This window comes from Fulmarus glacialis, unplaced genomic scaffold (assembly GCF_000690835.1).
Source record: "Fulmarus glacialis isolate BGI_N327 unplaced genomic scaffold, ASM69083v1 scaffold48630, whole genome shotgun sequence".
In the NCBI taxonomy this organism is placed as follows: Eukaryota; Metazoa; Chordata; class Aves; order Procellariiformes; family Procellariidae; genus Fulmarus; species Fulmarus glacialis.
In genome coordinates, this window is record NW_009190548.1 from 1,358 (window position 1) to 17,152 (window position 15,795).

The 15,795-nt window shown below is 36.9% G+C and overlaps 1 protein-coding gene across 1 annotated transcript; it reads right to left on the bottom strand.

Annotated features, from left to right (window-relative positions):
* Window positions 1-3,218: 3,218 nt before the first annotated feature.
* Window positions 3,219-14,165, bottom strand: USPL1 (ubiquitin specific peptidase like 1). Its single transcript, XM_009585764.1, has 8 exons — window positions 13,998-14,165; window positions 13,313-13,441; window positions 11,509-12,160; window positions 9,224-9,310; window positions 8,674-8,803; window positions 7,286-7,411; window positions 6,451-6,611; window positions 3,219-5,281 (listed from the first exon to the last, which is right to left on the bottom strand). Exons 1-8 carry the CDS (start codon window positions 14,094-14,096, stop codon window positions 3,375-3,377), a joined length of 3,291 nt encoding a protein of 1,096 aa, XP_009584059.1. The 5' UTR covers window positions 14,097-14,165; the 3' UTR covers window positions 3,219-3,374.
* Between the last annotated feature and the right edge of the window lie 1,630 nt (window positions 14,166-15,795).

Consider the following 15,795-nt stretch of genomic DNA (forward strand, 5'->3'; position numbering starts at 1 on the left):
GCTCTCCTTCACGTGCCGCATGGCTCCACCACGTTCTGCTGCGCTGTGCAGCTTCAGCATCTCTCTCGTAAACAACTGGACTCTGTTCGCGCATAGAGGTGCAAAACTAAGCACGCTGCAAAATTCATCAGCCTTAAAATCCTGTTAACTTTATTCTCTCTCTCGCTCTGTCCGCATGCTGTCTTAGATCTATACTTAGACCATAAGCTCTTCCACTCCAAGACTGAATCCTGGTGGATTTTAAAGCACAGCACACACTTAGAGCTGCATAATCTGCTCGGAAGATAACGTGCTTTGCTCTGAGCACGAAGGGTCTCACATGGAGAACAGCAGCAAAAGGAACACAGACAAGACACAATCACTCTCATTGATACATTGTCAGGAAGGGAATAATTATTTAAAGCAAATCCCAATGCTGCAATAATAAATGGCAATAGCCAGCCATGAAAAACATCAAGATCAAAATCAGGTTTGTAATCAGCACCAGAGTGAAGGTCTATAAGAGTGCTCTAGCAGGTATACAGCTAAAAATCCATCTAGGCAGCTCCTTTGCAGATGGGCTGGCTTATTGGAGGCAGGGTAAGAGAAGGCAGCCCTTTCTTTTTAACAAAAAGTGTTTCAGTATACCATGAAGTAGTAAGACCTGAATCCACCACAGAGCTGACTGAACTCCAAAGCTGTAAATCTGTAAGTGCCACAATTACGCCTTTCCCAAATCAGAAGACATAGACTGACAAGATCATATGGTGCAAGAGGTGAAGAAACATGTGAAATATAACCCCTTCAAAGTGCACGAAGCCATCAGACTTGTGGAAATTTACTCTACAACATTGATAAACCTCCAAAATACAGTGACTAACTTCTGCTCACTCATTGTATTTGCTATATGCCCACCTAGTGTATTTCTAACTGACAGAAAACTAATACTTTGTGTTCTCTTTATGGCAAGTAAAAAGCTGATCATCCAGCCTGCATTTTAAAACTAGTCTCAAAACAAAAAGTCCAGTAACTATCAAATTCCAAATGGTTTCTTTGGTCATGGGGTTTTCATTCAATCTCAGCTGAATTCTCACTTGCACAGGATCAGAGACAGCAAAACATTTATGGAAACAGACAAACTTGCAGTGTCATCTTTAGTTAACTATTTCAGAAAAAAGGCAGCAAAGAACTTGTAGCACCAACAGATTTAGTTTCATACTTACTTTAATCTCAAGTGCTATTTCTTTGCTCTTGGAGTTCTATACATTTGTGTACCCATACTGTATGCCACGCAGCTGCAGTCCGAGGACTCCTAACATTGGTTTGCAGAGGTGCTGCCAGTGGCCACCAGAGATTCTTGCTTCTGTCTAGGCATATACGCACAGCAGATGTGCCCCCATACCCTTCTCTACTATTAACCTTATTATAACCCTTACCACCAGGACTTCCTCATCTCCTAGCAGGGTCTCTTCCTCATGCTGCCCTATGCATTCTGCATCACTCCAACACCAGGCTCGCTGCTTCACTCACCCCTGGGTCTGTGTCATCTCCCGAGCCAGTGGTGAAGGAGCTCCCACTTTACAGCTGCAGGTAGCTGCAATCCAGTCGGTCACTGATGGTATCTACACTTGCAGGCAGCTCCCCACCGCTTGGGGAAACCTCTGCAACAAGCAGTCAGGGGTAGTGAGACACACTGCTTTTTAGTGGCTTGCATATATAGAAACCACTGGTTGGAAAACTCCACAGGAAAATCCTATCACCCCCCTCAAGTCTTGCTGAGGCACCTATTTTATTCACTGATAAATCAAACTGATTTTGGTCAGCTTTTTTTTTTTTAAATAAGGGAATTCACAAACAGGCAAACATTTCACCAGCAGTACACTGGCACTTTACATTCAGAATCCATTGATTTGTTTTCTATTGTAATGTTACCAATTACAACATTTAAAACAAAGAAGGAGCTCAAGTTCTTTACAAAGACTTATATTTCAAGAATGAAACCATTCATTGTCTGAAGTGCCAGTTTGATAAACATGTATGTAATTGTAACAGAAAGCTTGGCAAGGTGAGTTCAGTGCTACTGAGTGTTTTTCAAACAATTTTTGAACCCAGTTCAAGCAATCCAAGACCATTTAAATTTGTACCCACGCCTTGTAATAACAATTATGTTCAACTGCACCTATTGGAAGAGTAAGACTGAGGACTTACCTTTTGAACTTGGCATCTAAAACAAGGAAAAAATGCAGAATACCTCTAAAAATGGCTGAAACATAGACTTGCTGATAAAATCCTTATTTCCGAGTACAAGAAAAATGCATAGCTAATCTAATTTAGCATATAATGCCCTCAGCTCTGTGTCCATTAATTTAAAAAAGACTCCCATCTAGCAAAATGAAAGCTATAGAAATCCAGAAACACCAAGATGTGAATCCCTCTGCTTCCTCACTGCTGTCTTGCCACCTTTTCCATCACTTTCTTCCTATTGACCTTGCCTCTGCTTGGCACTCTCACATATGGATGGGGACACACTGCTCTAGCCATGAAAAACTCCTAGTGACAACAGAAATGTGTGTTAACTTACAGTTAACTTTAATTCTTTTATTAGTGTATTTGCAGCTATGAATAACTAAAAGTTACATCTGATATTCTTTTTCAGTGCTGCAAACTCTAGCGCAAACCTTATTAGTTTTACTTAAAAAATAACCTGGATCAGAAGAATATTCTGCTAGATTATATTTTCAGTTACCCGGGATGAAAACTCAGTACGTCTCATAACTTTGAACAGGAAAATTTCTACCATTCATCCATCCTTCCTTGGATCCAAGGGGTGTATACATCAGGGTGAGCTTGTTGAACAGGAATTCTGAAAAGAGTGGAGTTCCTAACAGAATACCAGCCTCCAGTTTAGTGTTGCAAATGATCTTTGTACCAAACGACGCCAACATCCCTGATTACAGAAGGTACTTTTTTTTTTTAAATGTCGGACAAAAAGACTTCAGGAGTTGGGTAATCCTGTAAAATAAATCACTACTACAGAAATAATATTTCTTACACCATTACATCATCAAGACTACTGAAGTTTATTATTTCTCAAACTCAGTAGAATGTGGATAAGTTTTCCATATTAAAAGCAGCAAAAATTAAGACTCACAGAAGCTTGTAATTAAAAATCATCATCATATCTGACAGCTAAAATAACTGTTTCTCAAAAAAGTAAAATGCATTAAAACCTTTTGTCTGCTACAATAAAGTTTTAAGAAAAAAAATACCTCAAATGTAAATCGTTCAAGTACAGCCAGTGTGCAATTAAATTAGTTAGAAAACATAATTTAATAGTGCTTTGTTTCAAAATATACATAATATTGAAAAATACTTAAAATGAAGAAACTGAATATTTACCAAGTTTCAAACAGAGTTTCATCAAAATGAGGTAAATCTATGTCACCTGCCATTGAGCTCGGTGCTGAAATGGAGAACAGGTCTTCAAGGATATCTTCCCTTGTAGGACTTTCAAAAGCAAGTTTCTTCACACTGGGTTTGCTTATTGTATGAAGTTCTGAATTACTGTCCTTTACAGGACTGTAATAATTGTGGTCCTCGCTTGTCATTGCTGCTTGTGGCACACTGGTCTTTTCATCAGACGCTGTTGTTGCAACACTGCTATCCACCATTTCCATATACATACACTCATCTTCACTTTTTGGAGCCTCTAAGGAAGCAACAGTTGAAGTAGGGGACAGTAATTCTGCCAGTATTTCATCATTGTTATTATGGCTAGTGCACCCTGATACAGAGTTTGCATTAAATTCAGATTCCTTGTCTGCAACATCAATCTGATACTGCAGTTCCCTTAAAAAGCTCTGCAATAATTCACTGTCATTGTGAGATTCAATCTGTGATGGGGTGCTTACATCTTCACTCCTAGGCTTTTCATGTTTCATCTGTTCCACTGCTAGCTTATCCAGTGAAGCCAATTTCTTCTTTTTAGCATTAAGTTTTTTTAACAGTTTTAGGCGAAGTTTTTTTGTTTTGTCACTATCTGATTCTTCTGCCTTCCCAGAGTTACAGCTAGGTGAATGGAACCGCGTCGCTTTACCTGAGGTACCCAACGTACTTCCTGACTTATTCCAAGTTGGACCTTCAATAGTGGTATGACTTGCTGTTGGAAGACGAGTGCTTTGAGGAAATCCTTTGAAATTTGATAAAGGATGAGTATTATTACTCTGAGGAACCACTGACTTCAGGGACTCAGTTGTTTTGTTTGTACCTCTGCTTTGAAATCCACCAAAGTTACTTGCTCCCTTAACTGGCAATCGTACTTCACTTATTTTTTGCATTGAGGGAGTTTTGCAACTTCTCTCATTCTTGAGAGCTGAAGCACTTGAAGGCATAAAAGAAGTATTCTTGCTTAATAATTTCTTTACCCAGCTTCCTACAAATCCTCTTTTTTGGTCTTTGTGTGAAGCCTGAAAGGAATTATTGGCAGCAGAAGAATTGGCAACCTGAGAATTAACTATAATTTTGCTTGCATCTTTCAAGTCAGGTGATTTTTGCATAATATTCTCTACTGGTGACAACTTCTTGTTTAGCTGTAGTTCTGAATTTAATCCATGTTCTCTGTTAGGTAAATTAGTTCTGTCATCTGTTCTTTGAGCAAGCGATGAGTCAGATGGGTCAGGGTCGTGTTTTTTGGGCACAGGAGGAATAATATTTGCTGGGTTCAGCTCTTCCAGAGGCAAGCAAATGCTGGAATTTTCATGTAACATGCATTTGTTGTTCATAGCTAGACTAGTTCTAGCAAACTCTCCTCTATATGGAGTGGTAGGTGAAAAAGTTAATTCCCCCTGTTGTGGCATGCCCATTTCAACAAGAAGGTTATTTCCCACCATCTGTCCATTTGACAGCAATTTACCTTCTGAGTCAACTTGAATTTCTTCAAGCATCAGTGTAACAAGACCATCATGTGTCAGATTTTCTAAACCATGATGAACGCTACTTTTATCCTCAGCTACCTGCTGCTGTTTCTTATCTGGAGTTCTCACAGAATCCTCTTTGCGATGTTCTGCAGGTATTTTGTCTACAGTGTTATCAAAACCATGATGCAACATTGTGGAATTTGACTGTACATTATCAAGAAGAAAATCTTCAATATTTTTACTCTGGAACTGTGAATTCGGTTCTTCTGGCACATGGGATGTTTTCTTTTCCCAGATAACAATATGAATCTCTGAAGAAGGAACTTCAAATTTTTTATGCCTCTTGCAATATGGACCCTTTAAATCATCACATTCAAGCCAAGTTCCTGAAAAATAAATAGTAACCGGTGTAGACATTCAGAGACTTTTAAAATTGAAGTCACTATCCTCAGACACTTGTCAAATATTTTTATTAACCCATTCCCCTGACAGGCAGAAAATAAAGGGGTTTTTTTTCTCCACTCTTTATTACATTTAAGAAAACTGGGAGATTTGCACTGTAAAAAACTCACACACAAGCAGAATTTGCAGCAATATTATTACAGGTCAGAGTAGGTCAGCCAAAAAACAAAGCTAAGTTTTTTTTGTCTGAGCTAATGATGCTGACATCTTGTCTGAAAATACCTGCACAGGTCTGAGGGAAGAACCACCTCTCAAATTAAGTTTCTTTGCCTTTTCATTGCCTGGGTGGGAGGCATGGGGGTTTAAGAGAAACTACTCATTTTAATAATCTGCCTCATCATCTGCAAATTGTTCACAGATCATGAGCAAATATTTTACAGCTTTAAGAATTTAAAAATAGATATATATGATGTATAGGATGTTCCTAATTAGGTGCTTCCCAGCTGCTTCCTCTTCCTGTTTCTTCTTAAACTCTGGCAGTATGATTAAGACAACTTTCGTGTTGTCAGAACACTTGATAAGACTGCACTCCATTCTCTCTGCAGAAGCATAAGAATCAAAATACCAACTTTTCACCTTCTCTTATTATGGAGTTCCTGCCAATGGTAGAACCTTCATACCATTAGTAATGTTTCCACAAACATCAGTTTGTGCCTTCCACCCCTCACGTGCAGTGAAGTTCAGAAATGAAAAGAAACTTCATTAATGCTGATAGGTCCATAGGTTCCCTCACTTCCAGTCAAGAATGGATTAATAACTGGCTTCAAAATAACGGATACCATTTGTCCCACAGCCATGCTGAGACTGTATTTTTTAATTTTATAGAAAGTTATGAAAGGAAACAGCTTTACCTAAATAACTTTTGCCAGTGAGTACAGTGTAGAACACTGCTGAACAAATCAGCTAAACCAAACTGAAACCTTCACCCTGAGTAACAAAGTTCCCACAATTATTCACAGAATTTTAATATGAATTTTAGAACGCAGACAAAAGAAATCCTTGTTATTATATATGTTGAGACTACAGCAGTAACCCAACAAACAGTATTTGATGTAGACTTATTAAGTATTATAATAGAATTTATGGTTCCTACCATCAGGATTCAAAGACCAGGTTATGAAGTGCTTCTTATCTGTTTGATACTGAACAATAGCTGTTATTTGGTAGGTGTCTTCTTCAAACCGAAATGAATAGTTCTTCAGGTTGTTATGTGGCAAGCCTTCTACGAAATGTAACATTAATATTGAGGGTACTCTAATAAGGAAACAATAAAGAACTGGTTTATTACAACAAAATAGTGGCAAAAGTTCCTAATGAAAAATCACAAGTAAGGCATCTCAAAGAGTATGTAGTCCTGCCCTTACTATTCTACTTCCACTCAGGACTCTCCAGATTGCACGGTAGTCAAGGGATAAGAATACCCCAACTGGATATTCCATTTTGTTATAGATGAGGGGAAAAAAACCACCACCACATAAGGGATTTTGGGGGTGGGGAAAAGGTGAGAAAAACAAGAGACAACTGTGCCATAACCACAGTAGGAAAGGACACTGTTCCCAAGCCAAACTAGTAAACAGATGATCAGACAACAGTTTTATCCACCAACGGCAGGGGTTGTGGAAAGGCTGACACTGGATATCAGTTGTCTATATTTACTACTTGGTAGTAAGTATTTATGACCTGGCTCAAACACATGTGCTGGTCAGCATGTTAAACACTGCTCTATGTTTCAAGTTTATTAAACACTATTTCCCATTTCAGCATTTAAGAATGATCTAAAATCTTAAAAAGTGAGTATTTATCAGAGTTTAAAGTTTAGAATCTCTGTAAACCCAAGATAATAGTTTGGTTTTGAAAGTGATACATTCAATAAATGAAGTGTTAGAATTTTATGTATTTTATTTTCAAGTTCACCTATTCAAACTTACTTTTCCAAGATCATCTGTCGTCTTTGAGATCTATCACTACAGATATTACATGGTCCAACATGAATAGCGTTAAGTGGATGCCAATCAGGGATTATATTTGTGAATGTTGTTAGTGTTTTCCTAAATCTGGACACACACATGAGAAAAGAAAAAAAGGAGTAAGCTGAGTTGCTCATCAGAAAACAATAAATATACACACTTTACCAGGAGAAAAGCTACAAAAAGGTTATGACAAAGCCAAATTCTATTCATATTCATGCTATTTGTGTGAATTCCACTGTGACTGCATCACATCCAAGTCAGCACTGAGTTCAGTTCTGCCAAACAGTATCAGTCACCATTTGTTCTCAGCAGCTCTCTGTGGCCTTCAGTTTCACATTATTTGCTCTTTCTCCCTTAGCATGTTACCTCTGTTTCCTTTCCAACATAAGACAGAGCTTGTACCAGGATCTGCATAATTTATTAGCTAATACAGAATCTCAAGGAGAGAGGGAAGCGGTAACGAATTACCTCAGAATCCATGTTATATAAGGTTTTGTTTTCAAATACAGCACATTCAGAGCTGAGATTACACTGACGTTATATTGTATGAAAATACAATGTACGGGATATTAAAGTGAAATAATGTAGTTTGTTCATTCATTAGCCACAGAAGGGACTTCCTTTATATTCAACCTAACCTAGATTTTTCAACTTTTTAAAAAAACCCACAGTATGTAACAACGGCTCTTGAACACATCCTATTAACCAGGACTACACATTAGCTGGCGGTGTAAAATAGCATTAATCTCATCTCACTTGGGGATCTAGAATTTTATTGTATAAACATGAAAGAGTGGAGAGAAACAGGTATTTTTCAAGTAAAATGAGCTGTCTTCTGAAGGTGTCTCTTTTTCTGCTGACTCTAAAAGTAGCCTGAATGACTAGCTTGTACCTGCAGCTACACAGAACTAAATAAATTCTCAAGAAATTACTTTCCTGTAATACTATTTTAAAATAAATAAATTATGTGAGCGAATCTCTGATTCTTTGTAATCCAAATGAATATTACAGATATTCTTCAATAGCAAAAGTGTACCAGGCATATATTCTTTAGAACCGCAACAATCTGTATACTCTTAGCAAAGCATCAGAATGAGCATGGCCAGGGACTTACAGAGTTACCTATTATCTCTTTCTTGATTAAGTGATAATGTGGTTTCCTAAGACATTACACAGCAGTAAACTATTTGCAAACGCTAGCCTAAAAAAGTGGATCGTGTAAAACTTTACCAACAAGGTTAAGCTGTACAAAACCTGGAGATATGAAGAAAAATCAACTATTATATGCAGATTTAAAAAGGTAAGATAGAAAAATTATATAGAAGCTACTTAAATAAAAATCTCACCTATCCTGGTATTTGTAGCCACAACATACACATTCAAACTTCCATGAAAATGAATGCAAGAATAGTTTCTCAGCTTGTTGATCCTGTTGTAAGAGTAGAGGGAGTGCAAACACTGGACTCTCCTTCTCACCTTCAAAAATGGGGCAGAAAAAAAGAGTCATTGCGTATTTGAAATCAGCTTTCAGTACTTCAAAAAGGAAGAAGATAAGCTTACTGCTATGATTTTAATTCCAGTTATCCCTTCAAGGCTGTATTTCTAATCCTCACAGCAAAGGGATTGATCCGTGTTATTAGGTTGTTATCAATGACAATTTCATGACCACAGCACAGTTACAAAGACAAGAATGTGCTCTCTGAAACTTTAAAACCAGCCAAGGGACAAAACAGCTGATCACACTGTAAAGTATGTGTATGTCACCAATAAAACCAAATGTATTTGCAAGCTGACTTGTATGCATACGTACATATGTATTTTTATATGCTGACATACAAGGCTTTACATGTAGAGTTTCCTGAAAGTAAATACTGAGATGCTGCACTAATTACTCACCCAATTCACACTTAAGCTGAGGCTGAAGCTGTGTAAACATTCTGTTTCTGATTTCATTGAGATGAGATTCTGCTTTTGGAAGAACATCTAAAGAAAAAAAACCACACATATGCCTTCACGTATTTGTGTAACACCCCCACCCTTTCACACGCATATGTACGCTTAACACGCACTCATTCTCTGCAAACTGATGCCTTTCATATTGACCTATTCTTGCCTAAAGCTGTTGGTAAAATAGCCAATGCTTGGTATTAATTGTTTTGAAAATTAGAAAAGAATTTACAGAAGTTATACACATGTTACTGCAGTCTGCTAACCAGAATTTACTTGACCTGACTTAAATTATGGCTAAGAGTGTGTACCAATAGCTAGATAGTTACAACACTTAAGGATAATGTAACCAGACATTACAAACCCTGGCGATTCGGAGATTAATAGTAGATTTTTAAGATCAAAAGCGCAGAAATTTGCTTACATGCTTTCTTATGATGTTATATAATTCATAATAAAACATTTAAATGTGTAATTCCACATTAAATACTAATTTCCTAAGTCAGCCTTTAAAACAGTAAAAATATTTTTAAAAATATTGTACTTTATATATCTTAGTATGTATTTTAAACTTGCAAGTTACATTTTTTATTCACAAACACATTCTTTAAGCACAAGCAAGAACATAACTTCTACTACACAATCATGATCATAACCTGCACAAATTAAAGGATTTAGAACAGCTGTTGAAACTATTTATTACGTATAAAATCTATGTATATAAAAAAGGTAAAAAGACGTTTCTTGCAGCTCTATTGTTTTTGATTGTTTTTAAAAACAACCGTATATAAAAGATGCTGAAAAACTATGCAGAAGGGCAGAATAAATACTACACCTATTCTCCACAACAATACTCTTCATCCAATCCCCTCTCCACTGTTGCCCAAATAACCTAATTTGTTTTGCAGCAATTCCTGGAAATGAAAAGGTTTAAGTTATCTCAAAGGACACTATATTCTGACACCTAACATCCCCATTTAAGGGCTCTTGCACACCAGAGCTCCTTTGCAAACACAGCACAACAAAGGGGAAAGAAACACATCTCACACAAGTTCTGAGGTAATAGCTGAAAACCTAAAATCAAGCAGCCTGATTTTCTGGCAAGCAGAGTATATGAACTGCTTCAGAATCTTTTTGGATTCCCCCCTGCTCTGTAAAATAGCATGTTTTCTCTGCCACAAGGTGGATTAAACCATTTTTGACACACCTATTATTTTTCCCAGGAAATATATAACATTCTTCAAGTTATCTAATGCTGTTCTGGGACTACAGTCTATACATTCAAACATACACTTTTCCTGGAATATCTATTGAAAAAAAAAAATTCATGAAAGGTACTGGCTAACCAGAGATCTGTATTAATTCTCTAACAGATGATCTCTTAGAAGTTCAGACTTACGACACCAATGGGTCAGTTCAAGAGGACTAAAAAAAATAGATCTTAGTTAAGAGTCTTAAACTGAACCCACAGTACAGAAAATGACCAAAGGCCATTCTAGTAGATTACAGTGACACATCCTCCTCTGACTCCAGCTGTGCTGCCTGGAAGGTTGCCCCCAGCTGCCCATCACTGCCCCTGTGCTTGGAGGTTACAGTCCTCAAACCTATTCAGCTACACATGTGAGTAATCACTAACCCTTTCCAGACAATATGAACCAGGTTAATGTGTTTGACTAATTTTAACTGAAACAGGTTAGGAAGCACTATCATCCACAGCACAGCTTGCAGACCTCAGGGGAAGCATTCCTCCAATAAGCACAGCTGGAGCGAGAAGAGAACATATGTTCCCAACTTTACTATTTTTGGTGTGACAAGGCAACTTTCCCATTTATACAAGGACATAAATCACAACAAAAATTATTTTGAAGATTAAGATTAGAACATCATTCTAATATGCTAATCAACAGAGCGGAAGGAAACAAAGTAAGGCTCAATTACATAAACAATTCACAAATTCTCTATATGGGATATGACAAAAAAATTCAAAAGGTGCTTAGTGTCTGATGCCTTCAAAGTGTGCACATTTACCCCAAGAAAAACAATTTCGGAGGTTACTGGGATTCTGCTAGATAAAGCACACTACTCTGCAAATTCATGGTAATGAGTTGTAACTCATTCTTTTGTGATCTTGAAAAAGAACGGAGGCATATTTAAGTGCAATGTACTAAATTCCACGTATTTGTAGCAGATCAGGTCAGTCCGAATATGAAGAAACAGCAGCTAAATTTACTCACCTTTTACTTTACTCCTTTTACAGGTATTCAGAAGCACAGTTGCTTTATTATATTTTTTTAGGAGTTTCTGGAGTAAACATTTTCCATCATTATATTCTTCTGCTAGAGCAAATTTTAATGTTTCTAAGTGTACCAGTGCTGACAAAATACAATCTAACCAACAAAGATTATGCATGTTTCTCCACTGAAGACATAAATCTGTGTTATTAGTGGAATCTTTATCACCTTTGAGCAAAATGTCAGATGATATTGGGCAAAGTTCAGAATTTGGCAAGAGTTGTGTTCTGGGACTAGAAGTGTTAGGAGGACTTTCTTGATAGTTGTTGGTGTTTGTTTCGAAATCCACCTTCTGGATGCAGGACTCCACATTGTTATTAGGTTTTTGCTGGTCATTTTGTAACACATCATGTAGGCTTGACTTAGGAACAAATAAGCTATTCTGATAGCATTTGACAACAGGGTCTGTATTAATAGTGTGCTCAACATTTACCACATCATTAGTTCTTGCTTTTTTTGGATGTGATTCAACAGGAGAAAAGTCACTGATATCACACAATTTCCTTTTCTTATGAGTAGATGGAACTTGATGATTTTCTGACTCAGCAGAAGTAATTATGCTGTTTAATGGTTTATAACCAAGTGGGTAGATACACTAAAGGAAAGAAAGAAAGTTACAGTGAAATCTACAAAGCAATTTCAGGTGAACAAGAGCTAAAAAAAGTACAAACCATACTCTTAAAATGGAATGTAGGACTTCTGTAAAGTGATATTTTAATGAAATCAATATATAAATTCAAGATATGTATGACAGGAAGGGTGTTTTATCCAACCACTCTCTTATAAGCAATTGTAAAGTGAATATATCAGTAGCGATAATCAACACTATTTTTCCAGTAAATGCTTTCAACGCCTGAAAACAACCTAGTTTTTCTAGGGAGAGTCCTCTTCTCTTATTCTACTAAATCCGTTCCTTTAGGGTACAGATTTGGCATTACCACCTCGTGCCTGAGAGACTACTGGTGCCAAAACTGGCAGGGTATCTTTCAGGCTAGCCCAACGCATTACACCAGCTGTTGGTAGAGTCTTACATATATAGCTATTCTGCAACCAGAATATAGACAAATCCACTATTACCAATCTCCAGAACAATACTATGATTATTCAAAAGTGGGGAGGGATGGGAAAAGCAACTCAAGAGACCCATATCTAGTCTAGTCTCTATCTACTAATTTAAGGGCACCAGCCCATATGGGATTGCTATACCCTCCCCACATACACAAGCAATGGAGAAGGGAGAGGCAGCAAAATCACAACTCAAATATTAAGCAGCACAGAAATCCAGCTAAGGTTGAAGGTAAGTGGGGGGGTGGGGAGAGAAACTTTGTAATTGTAATTACAAACCTATTTGCATTACCCAGACTTAAAGAAGGGAAAGTGGGAGACTCACATCTGCAAGAGTCTTGTATTAGTTACATGGATCATCAAATTTTCTCTTTGTATTCTGATTCATACAAAGATTTATTTAGTACCACTTGTGTTCCCTTGTTACACAATCGAAACTCTCCTTCATTCATTTTAATCTACTTTTTTTAATTCTTTAGGGTAGCTAGCTGTGCCTAAACACTGCATGTACAAAGGTTAGTTATGTTTTTGTCTATATACAGGCAAACATCATCCAGCATATGGACTCAAAGAGGTCCTATTTTGTTGCTTACCACCAACAAAATCTTGAACTTAAAGAAGTATAACTGCTGAAGGTAAAGGCCTCTACACAACCAAACAAAACCGTTAATTAGTGTAATACCTGAGGATTTTCACAAAGAAAAATGGACTCTTGAAAATTAATACGGTAAGTCCGTAAAACTTGGATCTGGCCCTTCTCTTTGCAGACTGGACAATATTCACGTGCAGCTGTTTCCACAGGATTACAGTTCTTTAAAAAAAAAAAAAAAAAAAAGAAAAAACAGCATAAACTTATGTATTTCATGTATTATCCCAAGGTAAGACACACATACATACCAAGATAGAAAACCAACGTGTAACTTCTAAATATAATACCTAATACAACACAAAAAACTAGATTGTTTTTTTTAATATTTATAAGATATATATTCCCATTGTAGAGTGTTCTAAATAAATGTATCTTTTGATTTAAATATTCAAATATTTAATAAGGTATCTTTAACAACACAATTATGCATCATTTCATTCTATTTGAACTAAACCACAGGACACTTATTGCCAGGGAACACAAGCTCAGATCTTTGAAAGACAAATCAATTTTCATAGGAATGCAAACAGTTCTAAAAATAGTGCCAGTAAAAAAATCATAGGCACAGATTTACTTGGAATAATCTTTCGCCATTGTTATAGATTTCCGTGGAAAATAATTTTGAGAATTTTTTTTGTAAAATTAAGACCAATTAAAAATCTCTCAAAGCAGAGAAAAATATGAACTTTGCACATATGTAAAACAAGTTTCAACTGACTTTTCCCAAATACCCCACCATGTGGAGTGTCGATTTCCCTATACCAGTCCCTTCTCCAATCACTTGCAAACCATTTGTAGTCTTCTGGGTATCCATCATTCTGAGCCACTGGCTAATTTATGTCACTTGTAACAATGTCATGACCACTAAGGATTTTTCAAAGACTCCTGAAAAATAAGAAGTGAATAAAACAATTAAAGAAAAATTAGATTAAATTTTGGGAAAAAAAAATACCAACAATAATGTAGCCTGTATTTGCTGTGAGAATGAATTCAGAAGAGTATTTTCTCAACTGAAAATACTTAATTTTCTGTGCAAATCATGAAGTCCAAACTTTAAATTAAGTCACATAATAGATTTAACAGCTTTAGGCCCTGAATTTGCAAGCTGATCTATTCTTTGCACTCTACAAGGTCTCAGATATTTTCCAAGTGCACTATACTTTGCACAAATGTAGATGTCTTGCCTGGGCATCTCAGCTTATTGCATCTAACCCACAGAAAGAACAAACTTCTTTAAAGATGGCTACAATAAGATCCCAAACAGTTATAGATGGCTGCTGAGGAACATTAAAAAAACCAAACCAACCAGAAAAACCCCACTGTTCCATCTTTCAAAACAGTGAATTTAGTGCATAATAAGCTATTAAAAGTTTATCTTGCAAAGGTAACAATTTTTAACTACAGAAGGACATCCTGCTGTTACTGGCACTTTTTGGAAACTTCTCCTAATGCAATTTTAACAATGTTATAGACTTCCTGGCAAACTAAAGCTCTTCCACAGTATCATTGCTATATAACTCTATTGCATATTTTACAAGTGACATTGAATATTCTATTTCAGATGATTTCTCAAATTCAGGGCCACATTTTGCCTTTCTCACATATCACACATACACGCAGACACATTTGTGGAGGGCAACTTCAGTATGAACCAGGTACATATCAGAAGGCAACTCCGTAAGTCCATTCCTTCACGGCACTGAGGCTCACTACACCTTGAATCAGCCAGAAAAACACAGAGGTTTAGAACTACGGGACCCAATTCTGCTCCTGCTGACTTCAAATGGAACTAACTAGAATAAATACATATCTCTTTAAGATGCAGGAGGAAGTTAAGGTAAGTTGAATTGCAAAGTCATCAATGTAATCTATTTCCTTCAGCCACGACTGTTCCCTTTTTATTACTTCCACTGAATAACATCCTCTCCCACACCACGATGTCCTTTCAATCCTTTCTTACACTACAGCACTAACTCAGATTATAGTTCCTTTCAGAAAAAGAAATTTCCCAAGGCATTCTTGGAGACCTGTGTAAATACCAATCAGCCCAAAACCATTTATAATACTGGGCAAGGAGAGACCCTACAGAACTGGACAGAATGCTAAAAACCAACAGAGCATGAACAAAAAAAACACACTAGGAAAATGTAACAACTCATTTCAAATCAGTCCCCAATGGCAACTTAAGAGAGGGTCAATGAGGTGACGGTGTGTCCTATCAACACTTCAGATGTGTTCAGCAGCACTTTTCAAAATTACCAGGCTGCAGCATGTAAAGACAGTATGCCCTGACTTATAAAACTAATGGTTGTAATGGAAGGTAAGAACATAAAAATACCAACCCACGTGCCTTAGAGTGCATGTTTAGTTTTCAAAGTAAAGTTGGAAGGTATACAAGAAACAGCATGGTCCCGGGCTCACTCAAGGTAAAAATTAATGAATTAGCTCAAAGTATACAAGCTTGTTGGACTCTAAAGGAAAGGCAAGCTCTCAAATTTTTCACACAGTGGCAATAG